Source organism: Haemaphysalis longicornis, unplaced genomic scaffold (genome assembly GCF_048455015.1).
Source record: "Haemaphysalis longicornis isolate Haplotype H1 unplaced genomic scaffold, Haemaphysalis longicornis Haplotype H1 scaffold_39, whole genome shotgun sequence".
NCBI lineage: Eukaryota > Metazoa > Arthropoda > Arachnida > Ixodida > Ixodidae > Haemaphysalis > Haemaphysalis longicornis.
This window is the reverse complement of record NW_027526359.1, coordinates 2774402-2790208: the sequence shown is the minus strand read 5'-3', so window position 1 is coordinate 2790208 and position 15807 is coordinate 2774402. Positions and strand designations below refer to the sequence as shown.

Sequence of the window (15807 nt, the reverse complement as noted above, 5' to 3'; positions counted from 1 at the left end):
GCTGAAGCCCATAAATACCCGTCTTAACGACCCGGCGCGTCGCCAAGATTCTCCGCCGTTGACAGGCGATGCCCCGTTAATTGGACCGTGAGCCAGAAACAGCGCGTAGGGACAAAAAAAAAAAAAAAAGGACAAGGCGGCCGGCTTAGGCGTCGCCTCTGCCGCGCCCATCCCGGGCCGCAACGCGCACACCCTCGCACGCATTTACTCCGTGCGCGCACGGGGCAACAAAGAGAGCACTGTCCCCCAAATCGACCGCTTTCCCGCTCCAGCCGACAGGTGCAAGCCTCTCCGTCATCAGAAGTGCGTCGGGCCAATTGGTTTTACAACCGTCCCTCTGGCTAAACGCGCGCGCAGGCGGCCCCCTAAGAAACCGCTGCCACGTGCATCGAACATCCGACCCTCGCTTTCCCACGCTCGTACTGTGCTTTCGAACACGCCGTTCAAAACAACGCCACCGCCCAGCTGAGGCTCAAGACAATTCGTCTTGACGCAGGCGGCATGATCCAAAGGCCGTTCGCTCTTAGCAAGCTGGCTGCTATATAGCCCTTCATGCGCCTTTCAGGGAACCGCCGCTTCCCACGCGTTCTACTCTGCAGCGTCGCTGGTGCGTGGAACCCTTACACCGGCCATGACCGACGCTGCGGCGTTCGGGACTGCACTCCCGTGTACCTCAGGTAACAGCAGACAGGATCTCTGCTTTCCCTCTTTTTAGAGCCACGTGTGTGATTTCAAGTGGCGTCGAATGTGGGATTGCTGTGGGGTTCATTCACAGCTTTGCTTCCCAACCGCCTTTACACCGTGGATTCGAGCCAATTTTTTTTCTTCCCCCGACAAGTTGCCACGACTTTATAGCAACGGTAACAGTGAGGCTTTGCAGGGGCACATGTCCCATCAGCAGCAACTTGAAAGTTTGGTCCATGTGCAAAAACAGTTCCGTATTCGCTGCCGCCTCAACATGCCACAAGCGGAACAACTGGCAAACAGTCCGGTGCCTACATGAGAGCCTACGTGAGCGGAATTATGTTTGAAACCTTCTTAGTGGACGTTTGTACTCACATTGCATCCTGTGCGGATGCAGGGCGCGTTTTGGACAATGCGCGGTTATCGGCCGACAGATATCAGAACACCCGAGAAATTTAGAAGCGGCCGAAAATCATAGATTAGGTGACAAGTGTGCGTGTGTTCAATCTGTATTCCCGTCAACAAAAGAACTTCACTAACTATCGACTTATGGGCAATAGAAGTATATAATTTGGTGTTCCAAGCGACACTATATATTTCAGGCTATCTTTTAGTGTCCCCGAACGAATTTATCAGGTACGGGCAACGAATTTATCAAGTACAGTTGTTGGTAGCCTCCATAGTTTTTTCCGAGGGTCTGGCATCACCAGCGATTACCTTGGTCTTTGTCCTTTGAATTTTGTTTGCTCTACAGACGCACTCTACATCGATATCACGACCCCACGCGTCTTTCCAGCACTCTTCGTGTTAGTCGTCTTTATAGGCTCGGTTTTCTTTAAAGCATAAAGTAGCGAGGTGCATCAGGGAGAGACATGCTCATAATTTTGCAATGATAGCTGCGGTTTGTGCTGCTGCGTTGAGATGATAGGATGCTTTCTAGCTGATCAACATAGCTCCTAATCAGAAACTGTAAACCAACAAAGGTTAATGAAGTTTCCCAAATGAAACGTTGTTTAATTGGTCTAAGTAAAACTGTAGCTTAGTTTTAGTAGAGGGGGCGCTCAGATCTTCTCTCCCGAAGGTAGTAAATGTTCCAAGACACTGTTCCAAAACTTTACTCATTATTAAACATTTATTGGGAGCAAGGGTACCGTGGGCGAAATGGCCCTAAGAAGGCACGAATAAACGTAGTTCTGAAGGGAGGTAGTAATGTTAGCATGAGAGACAGTACCAGGATAATCCAGCTTTATTTCAGCCCATGCTGATCTTTAAAGCGCATCATCAAGTTTATAACATCTAGGCTGGTGTTACAAAATTGCTAAATCGATTTCCAGTCGGCACAATGACAGGCTACATGTGTTGGTCGCATGCCCAATTTTTCGGAAATCTGTCTTCACCGATGGTTACCGGTGCATGCGCCCGTCACATTTTTTCCTTTGTCGCAGACGCACTCCCCATCGAGCTGTTCCCACATAGGGTACTTCGCAGACCACTCTTGTGTATTTTATTCAGTTCAGGCTGAATGTTCACTGGAAGAGGAGAAAGAAGTGTATCAAGGACAGGTCTTTATAACTTTTTCTAAGTACTTGCGTTTGGTGCTGATATGTTTTCACCACATGACTGTTCGCATTCACGGACAAACGCTCTGGCCCTTCTTAGGCTCTACTAAACATCAAGTGCAATATGATGCTTTGTGCTCTTCAACGTCTCCCTCAATGAGACACTTTAACCCCAGATTGGGTGTACAATAGTTTCATCTCTTAAACGTGCTGTAATTGGTTCAATGCTAAATGTAAAATAAGGAAAGTATCTGCGTAATAACATACCAGGCAGTGAAAATTAATCTCACCAAGGCAGTAAATCGTTTCAGAGACTGTTCCAAATTTTTATTGAATATGCGGTTTCCATCAGGTAGCGAACAGGAATGTTTCCCAGCAAGTGCGATAAAGGGGTGTTGAGAAAAATATAATTCCAGAGGAAAGTTTTTATATTAGCAGTACACAGAGTGCCTAGAGAAACCGGCCTGGATATGTTTTCGTCATCCGTAGAGATTTTTCAACACTCCCGCAAATCTTGTACGTCCAAGCAGCCCTTGAACAACACACTTAAAAGACTTCCACGCCGCACAATAGTTCAGTACAGGGGTTGATAGTCTGCACAAATTTTCCTAGGCGTCTGTCATCACCTGTAGTTACCATTAACTGTGCTCTTGACATTGTTTTCTGCTTTGAAGGATCACCGCCCTCCATCATGCTCCTGGCACATCGCGTAAATTGCCCCGCACTCTTTTTCTTTTTCTATAGTGCAGGCTGTGTTCTGTTAGAAGAGAAGATAGTGAAGTGCATAGGAAACTTACCTTTAAATTTTCAAAATGATACCTAGCCTTTTCTGGTATATTAGAGAACATGGCTGTTTGTAGAGGCAGACATATGCCCTAGACATTCTTCCACTCTAATAAACATGCACGACGAATGAATGTTTTATGGCCTTCAACGTTGTTCCTAATCAAACACTGTAACCCAGTCATGATTATAGCGTAGTTTCAGCTCTCAAATGGGCTATAACTGCTCTAAGGATAACTGTGACATCAGAGAGACTTTTCGATATATTGAAGAAGGCAATTAAAATTAGTTTAGTAAAGTTAGTGAATGTTCCCAGGCACTTTTCAAAACTTTTAGTAATTATTGATTTTCTATTGGGACGCGAACAGGTATGTTGGACACAAATTGCAGCAAAAGGTTAGTCTAGCCTACTTGTTTGAAAATATGGCTTTGATGTTAGAATTGGAGGCACTACCAAGCGCCACCAGCTTGATTTCAATCATTAGAGATTTTTTCAGCGCTTCGACAGAGGCTCAACGTCTACGCTGCCGTTAAACCACAACGAAACCGAATTCCATGCTGCCCAATACGGAGGAACACTTAGTGATAGCGTGTACAGTTTTTCCAGGATCCTGCCCTCACCGGTGGTTACCGTTGCATGTGCCGTTAGTATTCGTTCCTTAGTTTCAGTAGCACTCTCCAAAGGGCTCCCAGCACGACCCATGCTCTGCAGCGCACTCTTTTCGCCTTTGCTCAGTGCAGGCTGGGTATGCTTTATAAGAGAAGGAAACAGAGTACATTAGAGACAGGTCCTGATAATTTCGCAAGGATGCATGTCGTCTGTGCTGGTCGATTTAAAGCACATGGTTGTTTACGTCAGTGCTGGGCACACGCCCTAGCTTTTCTTTATTCTCACCCTGCCGTACAAAATAATACTTTCTGCTCGCCAACGTACTCCTTATGAAAGACGCTAAACCCGGGATAGTATACAATAGTTTCAGCACTGTAACTTGCTGCAATTTGTCTAAAGACTGCCCTACTATAACAGAATTATCTGCGTATTACTGATGCAGGAACTCAGTATTACTCTCGCGAATACAGTTGCTGTTCCAAGACACTGTTCAAATGTTTACTTATTAATCAGTTTTCATTCTGCACCAAAAATGATTTTCGAGGAAAATGGCCGCAAATGAGCGGAAATGCGAAGGGCTTTCACACTATTGTGTTAATCCTATAATTCGACACAGTACCAAGCGAGATCTGCTTGATGTCAATTGGTGGAGATTTTTTCATTTCTGGGCAACATTTCCAACGTCTAATATACCGTAAACAATCGCTTAACCCACGTTCAGACAGCATTTAGGGTAGGAACACTTTCTGCACAATTTGATCGGGGATCTCTAGTCACGGGGGCTTACCTTTGCATGTGCCATTGGCATTAGTTCCTGCTTTGCAGGCACAGTCTCCAAAGGGGTCCTGGCACCACGCGTACTTTGCAGCGCACTCCTCTTGTTTTTTGACATTGCAGGCTGGGTGCTCTTTCGAAGAGAAGGAAGCGAAGTGCATTACAGATAGGTATTTATAATTCTGCAATGATACCTCCGATTCCGATTAATACCTGGCATAGCTGCGTACATTCAGAGTAGATATTTGTTAGCGGCAGCGCCATACACATGCCCTGGCTTTGCTACATTGCCGCGAACCATGCATTTGGTTTGTTGATGCTTTTGCCGACCGGCTGCGTCGGGCTACCTTATCTTTGTTATACGTGGGGCAAGTGAAGCGCACGTTCCATTCTTTATGTCGCACGTGTTATCTCCTTCATAGGGAGACTGCTTCAAACTAGTGTCACCAGCCTAGAATAATCTTCGTTGATCTTCAGAATTCTGAATACAATTGGTCTATTGCAGAAACCCTAGCGCCGAGTGATAAATTCCCGCAGACCAGATGCCGCGGGATGCAACTCGCTGACGCTGGCATGCGCACGTCACTTTGTCGACTGCTGCTTCGCCACCTGTGTATTCTTTGAGTTGTTTGGTGAGCACAAGTTCGCTCCAGTAAACTTGCTTTCCTTAAAACAACTGCGTCGTCTTTGGCTTCGTGACAATGTTCTGTTATAAACATGCATTGTAAAAACGATTTCTGTCCGTCTACACTGCTTCTTATCAGAGAGAAACTGTACATCCAGCACAGTATAAAGCTGTTTCAGATCTAAGGGTCGCTGTAATTGGTGTAGGGACTACTGTGGTGCAACTTATATCTCCATATTAGTTAAGCGGGTACTCAATATTGGTCTCATGAAGGCAGTAAATGTTCCGAGACGCTGTTGCATATTGTCACGGAATGCCCATTGCTTGCGCCCGGCCACGAATAACAAAAAATTAAAGTGTGCCGGCCGGCCATTTCAGGTCGACCTGAAATGGCCGAAAGCGACCATCACTGACAGTGCTAGTTGACTAGCCTCAGGAATCCATAGGAACGTCTTGCATGTTGGAGCTTAAGAATTCGACAAGACTATTGTATGCAAGTCTGGCCGACTACATTCGGAAGCTGACTACCTTTCCCAGGCACAAGTGGAAGCAGCGGACGCTAACTACGCGGCCGATAACATGTTCGTGGGGGCCGTAGACATCGCCACAATGTCCGAGCAGCAGCGGCAACGCCCGTAGCGTTGCCTATTGATTAGCTATCCGGAAGGACACACATCAATCGCACCAAAAGATTTCGCAAGGACTTTTCAGACGTTTTCGTTACGGAGTAGCTTGCCTTACAAAACGAACTACACCCCCAGCGGCAAGGAATACCTGCTGGTTATGCCTCAAGTCTCCGCAACGAAGTACAAATGCCCTGCCATATGACGAGTCAACTACTGGTCACCATCGCTACGCCCGCACTCTTGTTACGTATTGAGGGCGAAAGATTTACGCGCCTCTTAAGCAATATGTAAAGACTTGTCGCAACTGCCAGCGTCGAATAATGCCCCCTGCCCTGCTCACCCCCTCGGCTTTCTACAACCCCCTCAAACTCCTGCCGCGCCATTCGAGCAGGTGTATGAACCTGTTAGGTCATTTTCTACTTTCGTCGCATGGGAAACATTGTATTATTGTCGCAACCGACTACCTAATCCACTGTGTCGAGACGAGAGCTATACCTCGAGGGACAGCTGCAGACGTGACCCGCTTCTTCCTCGAAACTATAGCCCTTCGGCATGACGCTCCATCCATCGTTACCACGTACAGGGGAATAGCATTCATTGGTCAACTTGTTCAACCGGTGGCGCCGCGCAGCGGAGCGTATCACAGGCTACTGTGAACCACCCGCAAACGAATGAGCTGACCGAGCGGGTGGACAAAACAATCGCCAATAGGCTGTGGATGTATGTAGACGTCGAGCTTTAGATATGGAACACCATTTTTTGTATGTAACATTCGCATACAATCCGGCACCACAGGAAACGACGCGAGTGGCTCCATTGAGCAATATCTACAGTCGTGATTTAGCCATAACACTAGACGTGATGCCGCTCACGATGGAAATTATTATGACTGTTGTGCCGAAGACTTAACGAAGCGCACTGAAGAGGCAAAACAGCTAGCTCGTGTCCAACAAAGGAACCAGCAGATCCGCGACGCAAGCCATTATGATCTGTGCCACAGGCATATGGAGTTCCAGCAAGCTGCTGGAGTTAGGGTATGGACAACCCTCCGACGCCGAGAGGTCTCCGAGGAGTTGTTGGGAAGATGATTCGGAACGCACAAAGTGTTGAGATGACTACGCGACGTTTCGTTCGAGGTCGTCCCGTCCAGCCAAGTTTTTCCGGCATGTCGCCAGCCTCAGCAAGAAGAGGATCAGGTTGTTCGCGTGAAGGGTAATTATACAAGATAACGTTCGGTAGTACCTCGCAAAAAGCCTCCCTTTTCCGCATCGGGGCGATGCGCCTTTAGGAGGGGAGTTAATGTCACGGCACTGCCCATTGCACGCACCCGGGCACGAATAACAAAAAAAAATTCACCCCACTTCCCCGAAGGGAATGGTGAGAAAATGCGAATGCACCGGGATCGGCCCGGCGCCGCTGCCGCTTGGTCTCGGCCTCGCGCCTCTTCAACTGAGGATCGACCGAGCGAACGGGAGAGTGGGGCGAGCGTCGAGAGGAGAAGCACCGAAGCACCGCGCCAACCCTCGCCTACACTCCCCCACACACGCGGGAGCTCAGGCGAACTCCCGCGATGCGAGTGCCCTCACATGCCCGAGCGCGCTCCTCCTCTCCACTCACTCGACGCTGATCCGCCAGCACCACCTGCTCCGGTTGCTAGGGGAGAGGAGGAGAGCGCGCGCTCGCAGCTGTTGCTATGGGAGAGGGGGTGAAAGCGGAGAGATAACACCTGCGGGCGCGTGGACGCCGCACGGCGCCTGACATGGCTCGACTAAGAAATGCATTCGCATTTAAAATATGGCTTCGGTTCAGCTCAGTTATGGTTTGATATGGAAAAGAAAAGCTTGGCTTAGTCTGGCTGAGTCTTGGTTTCGCTTGGATAACCTTTGATGTAGGTCTATTGCCGAGCACGGCTCAACGCCGCTCGGTCTCATGCAATGCTCACAGAGGTAGGCCCGGCGAACGCGTCATTCGCCGGGGCGAACGCGGCGAACGCGCCGTTCCTCCCCGCCGGGCGCGAGATGAGTCACGTAACCCGAGGCGACCCAGTGACGCATGCATGGGAGGCTGCAAAGGCACTCTGCTGCCGATAAGCTGATCGGCCGCTACCGTGGCTGTGCGGCCGCTCATATGAGCAGAACTATTTAAAACGAGGCCTTATGCGCACGGAAAATGGCCACTAATGTGCCGAAATGCCAAGCGCATTTACAATATGGTTGTAATTCTATAATTCGACAGAGTACCGAGCGAGATAAGCATGATGTCAATGGGTGGAGATTTTTTTCACTTTTGGAGCACATTTAAACGTCTAAGATACCATAAACAATCGCTTAAACCAGTTCCAGGTATCACGTAAGGCAGGAACACGTGTTTTCAGCACACAAATGTTTTTCGGTGATCTCTAGTCAAGGGTGCTTACCTTTACATGTGCCATCGGCATTCCTTCCTGCTTTGCAGGCGCAGTCTCCAAAGGGCTCCTGGCACCACGCGTACTTTGCAGCGCACTCCTCTTGTTTTGTGACAGTGCAGGCTGGGTGCTCTTTAGAAGAGAAGGACGCGAAGGGCATTACAGATAGGTATTTACAATTTCGCAATACTACCTGGGATTTGTTCAGGTATTTTTCGAGCACATAGGTTTTAACGACACAGATGGCCACAGGCCCTAGCTTTCCGTTATTCTCTAATAACATGCACTGCGAAAACATGACTTCTGCTTATCTACAATGCTCCTAATCAGAGACTAAATGCATAATTAGGCCGTTTAGAGGAAAGTTTTAAATGTTGTATGATTGTCGTCAACTGTAAATACATCCCTTCAACGAGAAGGAAAAGGAAAGCCCCATACTTGCCCCATAGTTGCCCCTAGAATGCAAAATATTTTTCTGCAGTCATTCTAACTTTTGTTTTTCAGCTTATTAACTAAAAACTACGCTCATTTCGAAATTACCAACAAACGCATTTGTTTGCTGCATAGTTGTGTCGATAGAGGCAAAACACCGAAAGGACTGAAGATTTTCTCCCTACTTTTTGTTTTATAAGGACGTCGGTGCACTTGCATACAACGCCCGTAGCTCTTGTACTCGACAATGGCTTGTGGTAACGTCTTTCAATCATTCAGCAATGACATTCACTACCCTTGTTTGTAATCATTCCACCTAGTGTAAAGAAAGCACATGTATTTGATACAAACGCTGCGCCAGGAAGTCCATCCCAACCACAGATTTTTTTCAAATTATGACTAATTTCAAAGTTGTTTGTGAACTAAAATGACCGCTACCGAGGCTGGAGCCGTCTCCTCATTGGGTATTACAAATGTAACACCGGAAAAAGTAACAATACTACTAAATTTAGCAATAAACATTTTAACCTTCAAAGAGAAGTGTTATGGGATGCCACGACATTAGCGCAAGAGCAAGTAACTTGACCCAAAAGGATGATCCTCATGTCTCCTTTTTATACCGTGCGGGCACAGCCCCACATTATGTTGAGTACTATGTTTGGTTTATCTTATTTTAACAAGCGAGATCATCACGATGTCCATTGGTGGAGATTTGTTCAGTTCTGGAGCAAATGTTCAACGTCTAAGATACCGTAAGCACTCGCTTAACCCACTTCCAGACAGCACTTAAGGGAGGAGCTCGTGTTTTTTAGTATCCACAATTTCTTCGGTGATCTCCAGTCCAAGCTGCTTACCTTTACATGTGCCCTTGGCATTCCTGCCTGCTTTGCAGGCACAGTCTCCAAAGGGCTCCTGGCACCACGCGTAGTTTGCAGCGCACTCCTGCTGTTTTGTGACAGTGCAGGCTGGGTGCTCTTCAGAAGAGAAGGAAGCGAAGTGCTTTACAGATAGGTATTCAAAATTTTGCAATAATACGTCCTATTTGTTCGGTTATACTTGTTGTTTACGACAGGCCACATGCCCTAGGTTTCCATTATTCTCTAAACAACATGCAGCGCGAAAACACGACTTCTGCTCATCTACATTGCTCCTAATCAGAGACTAAATGTATAATTAGGGCGTTTATAGGAAAGTTTTAAAAGTTGTAGAATTCTTCCCTGGCTTACGAGAAGGAAAAAGGAAACCCAATAGTTGCCCCTAGAATGCAGAATCTTTCTCTGCGGCCATTGTACGTTTTTTTTTCAGCTTAACTAGAAACTAGGCTCAGTACAAATTACCAACAAACGTATTTTGGTTGCTGCATAGTTACGTGGAAAGAGGTAAAACACGCCAATGCTTGGCTTCTCGTCTTTCTTCACAGTTCCAAAGGGCTGAAGATTTTCCCCTCCCTTTTGGTTTTTAAGGACATCAGTACACTTGCATACAACGCTGGTAGTTCTTGTTCTCGACAATGGCTTGTGCTATCTTCTTTCAATGCTTCAGCAATGATCTTCTGTACCTTTTTTTGTAGTAATTTCGCATAGTGGAAAGGAAGAACAAGTGTTTGATACAAACGCTGCGCCAATGGTTCCATCCCAATCGCAGATTTCTGAAATGACGAATAATGTCAAAGTTGTTTATGAAATAAAATGAGCGCCATAGAGGCTGGAACCGGCTGCTCATTGGGTATTAATATTGTACTACCGGAAAATGTAACAATATTACCAAAATTTAGCAATAAACGTTTGAACCTTCACAGAGAAGTGTTATGGGATGCCACGACATTAGCGCAAAAGCAAGTAACTTCACCCAAAAGGATGATCATAATGCCTCCTTTCCTTCTTATACCGTGCGGGCACAGCCCCACAGTATGTTGAGTGCTATGTTTGGTTTATGTTTATTTTCTCACAACGCCTCATATGTCCCTTATTGACGCAGCTGCACTGTTGTAAATTTTTCCTCTGAATTCTTTGCTTCACAATATAACAAATAGTTGGCCTGAAAAAAATACTCTTGACTGAGCTGTAATAGTTCTCGCTTCTCAAGCAAGAAGGCATATGTACTATTATGAGCAATATGAAAGGGATCACAGGAACGCGTAGCAAACACCCTCAGACCCAGCTACGAGTGATAAGCAACGGCTGCCGTCAGAAACAAAGTGGAAAGGGGGACGCTGTTATAATCAATGTTTCCATTCCCTCCGTGCGACTTATCGGCTGTCGGGCGATACCATATTATAGGCAAAATGAGGTAAGCTTCTGCTTTGTAGAAAGGCCAGCGTGGCGGGAGTACCAACAGTTACTGGAAGAGCCCCCTCTTTCCCCCTTCGTTTGTCACAGCGCCATCCGCGTATCGCTCAAAGTCTGTTTCGAGGCTATTTGCCACGCGTTCCTGTGTTCCCTTTCATATTGCTCATAATTGTACTGTTCCCAAAACTACTGAACTAGCAAAAGTACTTTTATATCGCTGCTCAGTTGCTCACGCTCTTGGTATAGGCGACTGCCACTTGCAACTCGAGAATACTCTGTTCACTCTAGCGCCCATACGCAAATAAAACATGGCGATGCCCACGCACACGTAGAGGCACCTTCAAAGAAAAACTGCTCCCCTACAATATTGCAAAAGCTATTGTTAGCAAAACGTTATGGCGAAAAGCGTAGGGACATGCTACATGAGGAGTACATATTCTCGTATCCTGTTTCGAAATTGAACCAGGTCATGTCGTGGCACGGATCGAAATAGGCCCAATTCATTTGTGCAATGGGAACATGGTTTCGACGTGACGTCATATAACCGCATGCAAACAGCGCAAGGACGGCGGACAAAGAAAAGGCTGCCTCAAGAAACACACCAGACTTCTTGTGTTTCGCGGATGTCTGAAAATTTTTGCAAGTTTCCGCACTGTGCTTTATCATTGACTCGGCTGACAATAAACCTGTTGGCGAAAGATCTGTACCCAGACCTCGTCGACTGAATGAAAAAAAGCAAGGATACCGCTGGGAAAGGAAGAATACGCACCTGCCCTAATGCAGACATAGAAAAAAAGAATTTCTGATGCGCGCTTGTTACAGAAGCATCTGTTAAGCCTTTAAAGAAAAAGTTCGACGAATTGTGCAAGATCGAACAAAAGGCGTTCCTTTTTATGCACTACCGACCATCAGCAGTGATTAGTAGGAGAGACAAACAAGCGGAACCTCATCGAAGCTTTGCTGCTGTCTTCAAGTTGCGACTGAAAAACGGGTTTGCATTCGTGTTTGTCGTAAATTGACTTTCGCGGGGCTGACTGTTAGTCACAGGACAGTTCATTTCAGTTCATTTATTTCCTCCTTAAAGGCCCGAGGGCATTGCAGAAGTTAATCGCTATGAAGAGCACAATCAGGAAAAAACGCGAATGGAAGCATGACAGGCGGGGTCATGACCCGAAGAAGCTCAAGCGCTACGGTCGATAGAGATAAGCTGTTCTATAGTTTTTTGAATAACTTCGCGGGAGCAAGTCGCACTACAGGCAGGAGAAGACAAAATATTATACCTTCTATTGCAGCTGAAGAGTGTCCAAAAACCTGAGGCGGATTTATAACAAAATAGCACCCGGATATTTGCGCGTAAAGTAGTGCTTCTTTCCCCATATTTTTGAAGGAAGTTCAATCTTTCATTCAGAACACCGAAGAAGATCTTTGCGCGGTATCCCTGAAAAATGGGCGAGAAGAAAACTTGCGAGTAAGGTTCACAGAAGCCGCGTGTCATTGCCGAACAACGTGTGCTCAGGATGCTCAATAACGCTTTGTATTCCCTGCTACATGAAAACCGTCAAGACTTGAAAAGGCTTTCCTCTGATTGCCAATAAAATCAAGCGTTCCCTAAAGTTCCGGACCAGGAAGCCTACTATAGCCGTCAGCTCTATCAATACCATCTCTGCATGGTGCAAAACCAGGCGGATGGGTTAATGCCCAAACAAGCCGTGCATTCCCGCACTTGGATAGGAGATAAAATCTCGAAAGGAAGCAACGAAGTTGCGCGTGCTGTGCATAATACAGAGAGACGTGCTAAATTCTAACCAATCAATGAGGTGCGCTTGGTAGCGGGTGGCTGTGCTGGACAAAACCAGAACAGTGGGATGCTGTGCATGCTTCCTTGGTGGCTCTCGAATGAGGCTCCATGAGGATTCTCAATAGCCTCCCTGTGTTTCCAAATCTCGCCTAATTGAAAATGATGCCCGGCGACACGAGAAAATCCTGAATCCGCAAAGCTACCAAATCATTTCTTTGTTCAAATCACTTCACTGGGTTAGAGGTTGGGAACCTTTGACACGTGTATGACTGGAAAACCAACAGTACAGCGGTAATGCAGTTCATATTAAGTTGGTCATTCAAGAAAACACAAACGAAGGTCCTTAACATTCAAGAAAATGCAACTGGTGGGGGTCTTAAAAGTACAGCGGAACCCAACAATGGCGTTTTTCTGTTACGTTTTGTGTCTGTCATGAAGAGAGGAACGTCCCTAGCACACGCACCCGGGCAATGTTCATTTTACACCTGCAAAGTCAAAGAACAGAAACTGAGAGACGTGAACAACCTCCTTGTAAAATATTTTGGCAATTCACGGAAGACAATAAAGCACTTGCTTACTTTCTGACCGTCTTCAGGCGCACTTAGGACAACGTTACTGCGGAAACGCTCGAAGAGAACAGGTTATACTGCGACAAAGACTCTACTGCTGTTCATGTAATTTCTTGTGTCCCTGAAGCCCAGTTGCTTATATTTAACTTATTTTCCGCCAAACCTCAATGATTCTATCTTTTTGTGTCGTTTTAATAAAGTTCCTTTGGAGAACACAGCATCGAGCTCACTGATTTAAATCAATAAGATCCAAAGCCAAATTTATTATTGTAATTTTGGTAAAACCCGCAGCATAATTTTTAGTTACTTGTGGCCGCAAACTTGCCCTAGATTACACGTAAAACATATCATATAATAGCTTTTACAGCGTTCCATTACAATGAGCAATAAAAATTTCAACTTTTTCTCGAATTCTCGTTTGGGTGACCTGAAATATTTCTAGAAATACGCCTTAAGTCTGCTTACCTGGTGCCTTGTATTTCAATGCTTCTTGTGAAAAGACTGGTACAATCACGTTAGGTCTAAGACATTGGTACAGTGAGAATACTAACACGGACGGAAATACAACGCTGGAGAGGTACATCATGTGCTGTCCTCAACTGGTAAACGTCGACTGCAGGAGATGGATTCGTGTGACCTCGCTCTTGTACTGGGTTCGTTCAGAGTTTATGAAACTCTCTGCAATTGTGACAAAGCGGTCTCCGAGTAATCTAATCAGTAAATAAAAGCATTTCCTTTCCCCTTATATTGCGTTTTCAATACGAGGGTTGCTGCAGATACAGTTACCCTTGCTGGTGGATACACAACAAAAAACTGAGCGAGAAGCGCTATCAGTGCATTCCGAGATATTCAGGCCGCGACGAGCTGTTTTATCTAAGTGGTGAGCGAAGCACGCGTTTACTTCTCTTTCGTCGTATGCCGCGCAGGCTATGTGCGGATCGCCTCACGGAAGCGGTAATGTATGTGTGAGGAAAGGTGTGATTGCTCTACCAGTGGAAATTTTTTTGTGGGGTCACCGGCCCCCCAGGAGCATGAAATACCTGCATAACGTCCCAACGACGCCAGCAACCTCTTGTTGCTTTGGTCGCTTAGGTGGATTTGATTTATTGAGCTTTAGATCAGAACTACTGGGTTAGAACTGCTGGCATAACCATGCAGTTCGGCGGACAACTTATTGTGAGGAGATGACCGACTACGCGACTTCATGGTGCTTGCAGAAGCAAATTTCTGCCGTGTATACAGTCCACTGTGCCTTGTACATGTCAGGAAGTGATTTGATGTTGTGTTTGTTTCAAGAGCCCGAAGATTCAGGTTTGTAGAGGCAGGTATTTGAAAATGAAACTGCTTGAGTAAACTCTACCTCAAACTGCTGAAACTACGATGAGTTCGTTTGATGGGCCCATAAAAATATCGCAATGCTTTTTGAAGTGCTTTCATAGGTCTATAAACGCGTACTTAATATTCAAATACTGTTGGACCTAGATGCCCGAGAAGAGGCTTTCATGAAAGCCTCTGAACGTTTATTTACCTTTTTTATCGCTCGACATAGACACGGGCACAGATATGGTAGATCGCAAAACAGGAGCTTTAATTGTGCACGAATGGTTGCTCTCGCATTCGGAGTGCCCTTGATAAAACAAGACCATTTGGAATAATGGAGATTGTTTAATAGCTGACAGAGTTGTACGTGATGTTGGTGTGACTACGCTGGCATGACTACATGCCAGCGTGAATAGTTGTGCAAGTTATCTTTGTCAGCCAAAATATTTTGCGCAACAAGCCCCACTTGAACTCGTTTTTCACCGACTGTCACAGAAACGCAAACTACTAGTTGTACAGGAACATATGTTTGAGATATTTGAGAATCCTTGCAATAAAATTGTAGATGCGGGTCTCCGCATTGTGGCTGGTGTGTGTCCATCTGTTTACGGTTGTGTCGCAGTGTAGCGTGGATATTTACGTTTCTGCTTCATCTTAAGGCTTCATATTTTGCTGGTATGACTACGCACAATTCAAGCATGCCTATCCATGGGTTGTTCCATGTATTTTCTGATGCGTGCGCAGATTATACTGACATTAAAGGCTATTTGAGGCGCTACAAAAATAAGCACTGGATACTCGGCATTTTATTGCAGTGGACTTACGCCAAGTAGCGTGCACATACGCAAATGCGCCTATGAATCTGTTCTTTTGATTACTTTTCGGGTATTATGTGCTGCGTAAACGTCGGCGTCGCAGGCAGCTGATCCGTGTACTGTCGTCTGCTTTTATTGGAGAAGCTGGCGCTTTCTAAATTATTTCAGCTTGTATTCCCGCACAACGCGTCAGAGTAATATTTATTTTAATAAAACAATTCTGAATTAAAAAAACGTGGTAATTGTTGTATACTTATTTTACGGTTGTTGTTTAAATTAGGCCGCGTAGCGAACTGCTGTATATGTTTATTTTGTTCTTCGGAAAAAATTCCGCCGCCGCTCCCAGGTGGGGCCACATGTTTAATTGAAACTGCATCGCACGAGGCCGATAGCGGGTGGCTGGCGCGGTGTCTCGCTTTGCGATTTGTCGCGGGCTCAGGGTGCATGTACCTAGGCATATTCACCAGGTGTAACCAACGACGGTTTCTTCTAGGGATTAAAGTTTATTGAAGTGAACTTG

At 46.0% G+C, this 15807-nt stretch overlaps 1 protein-coding gene across 2 annotated transcripts; it reads right to left on the bottom strand.

The window, feature by feature from the left end:
- Positions 1 to 1914: 1914 nt before the first annotated feature.
- LOC144178048 (uncharacterized) lies at positions 1915 to 13850 on the bottom strand. Of its 2 annotated transcripts, none has more exons than XM_077705582.1 (6): positions 13618 to 13850; positions 9352 to 9471; positions 8078 to 8197; positions 4424 to 4543; positions 3658 to 3777; positions 1915 to 2213 (listed from the first exon to the last, which is right to left on the bottom strand). In XM_077705582.1, exons 1-5 carry the CDS (start codon positions 13736 to 13738, stop codon positions 3692 to 3694), a joined length of 567 nt encoding a protein of 188 aa, XP_077561708.1. In that variant the 5' UTR covers positions 13739 to 13850; the 3' UTR covers positions 1915 to 2213; positions 3658 to 3691. The 2 variants fall into 2 exon arrangements, with proteins under 2 accessions (XP_077561708.1, XP_077561707.1); XM_077705581.1 differs by having other exon boundaries at positions 3648 to 3777; positions 13618 to 13845.
- Between the last annotated feature and the right edge of the window lie 1957 nt (positions 13851 to 15807).

Bases quoted from the DNA above. Each gene is read 5' to 3' on its own strand.
- LOC144178048 (XM_077705582.1), bottom strand. From the start codon at position 13,738: ATGATGTACCTCTCCAGCGTTGTATTTCCGTCCGTGTTAGTATTCTCA. The intron at 9,472-13,617 runs GTAAGCAGACTT...TCTCTTCTGAAG, and splicing joins ATTGAAATACAAGGCACCAG to AGCACCCAGCCTGCACTGTC. The intron at 4,544-8,077 runs GTAAGCACCCTT...TCTCTTCGAAAG, and splicing joins TGCCGATGGCACATGTAAAG to AGCACCCAGCCTGCAATGTC.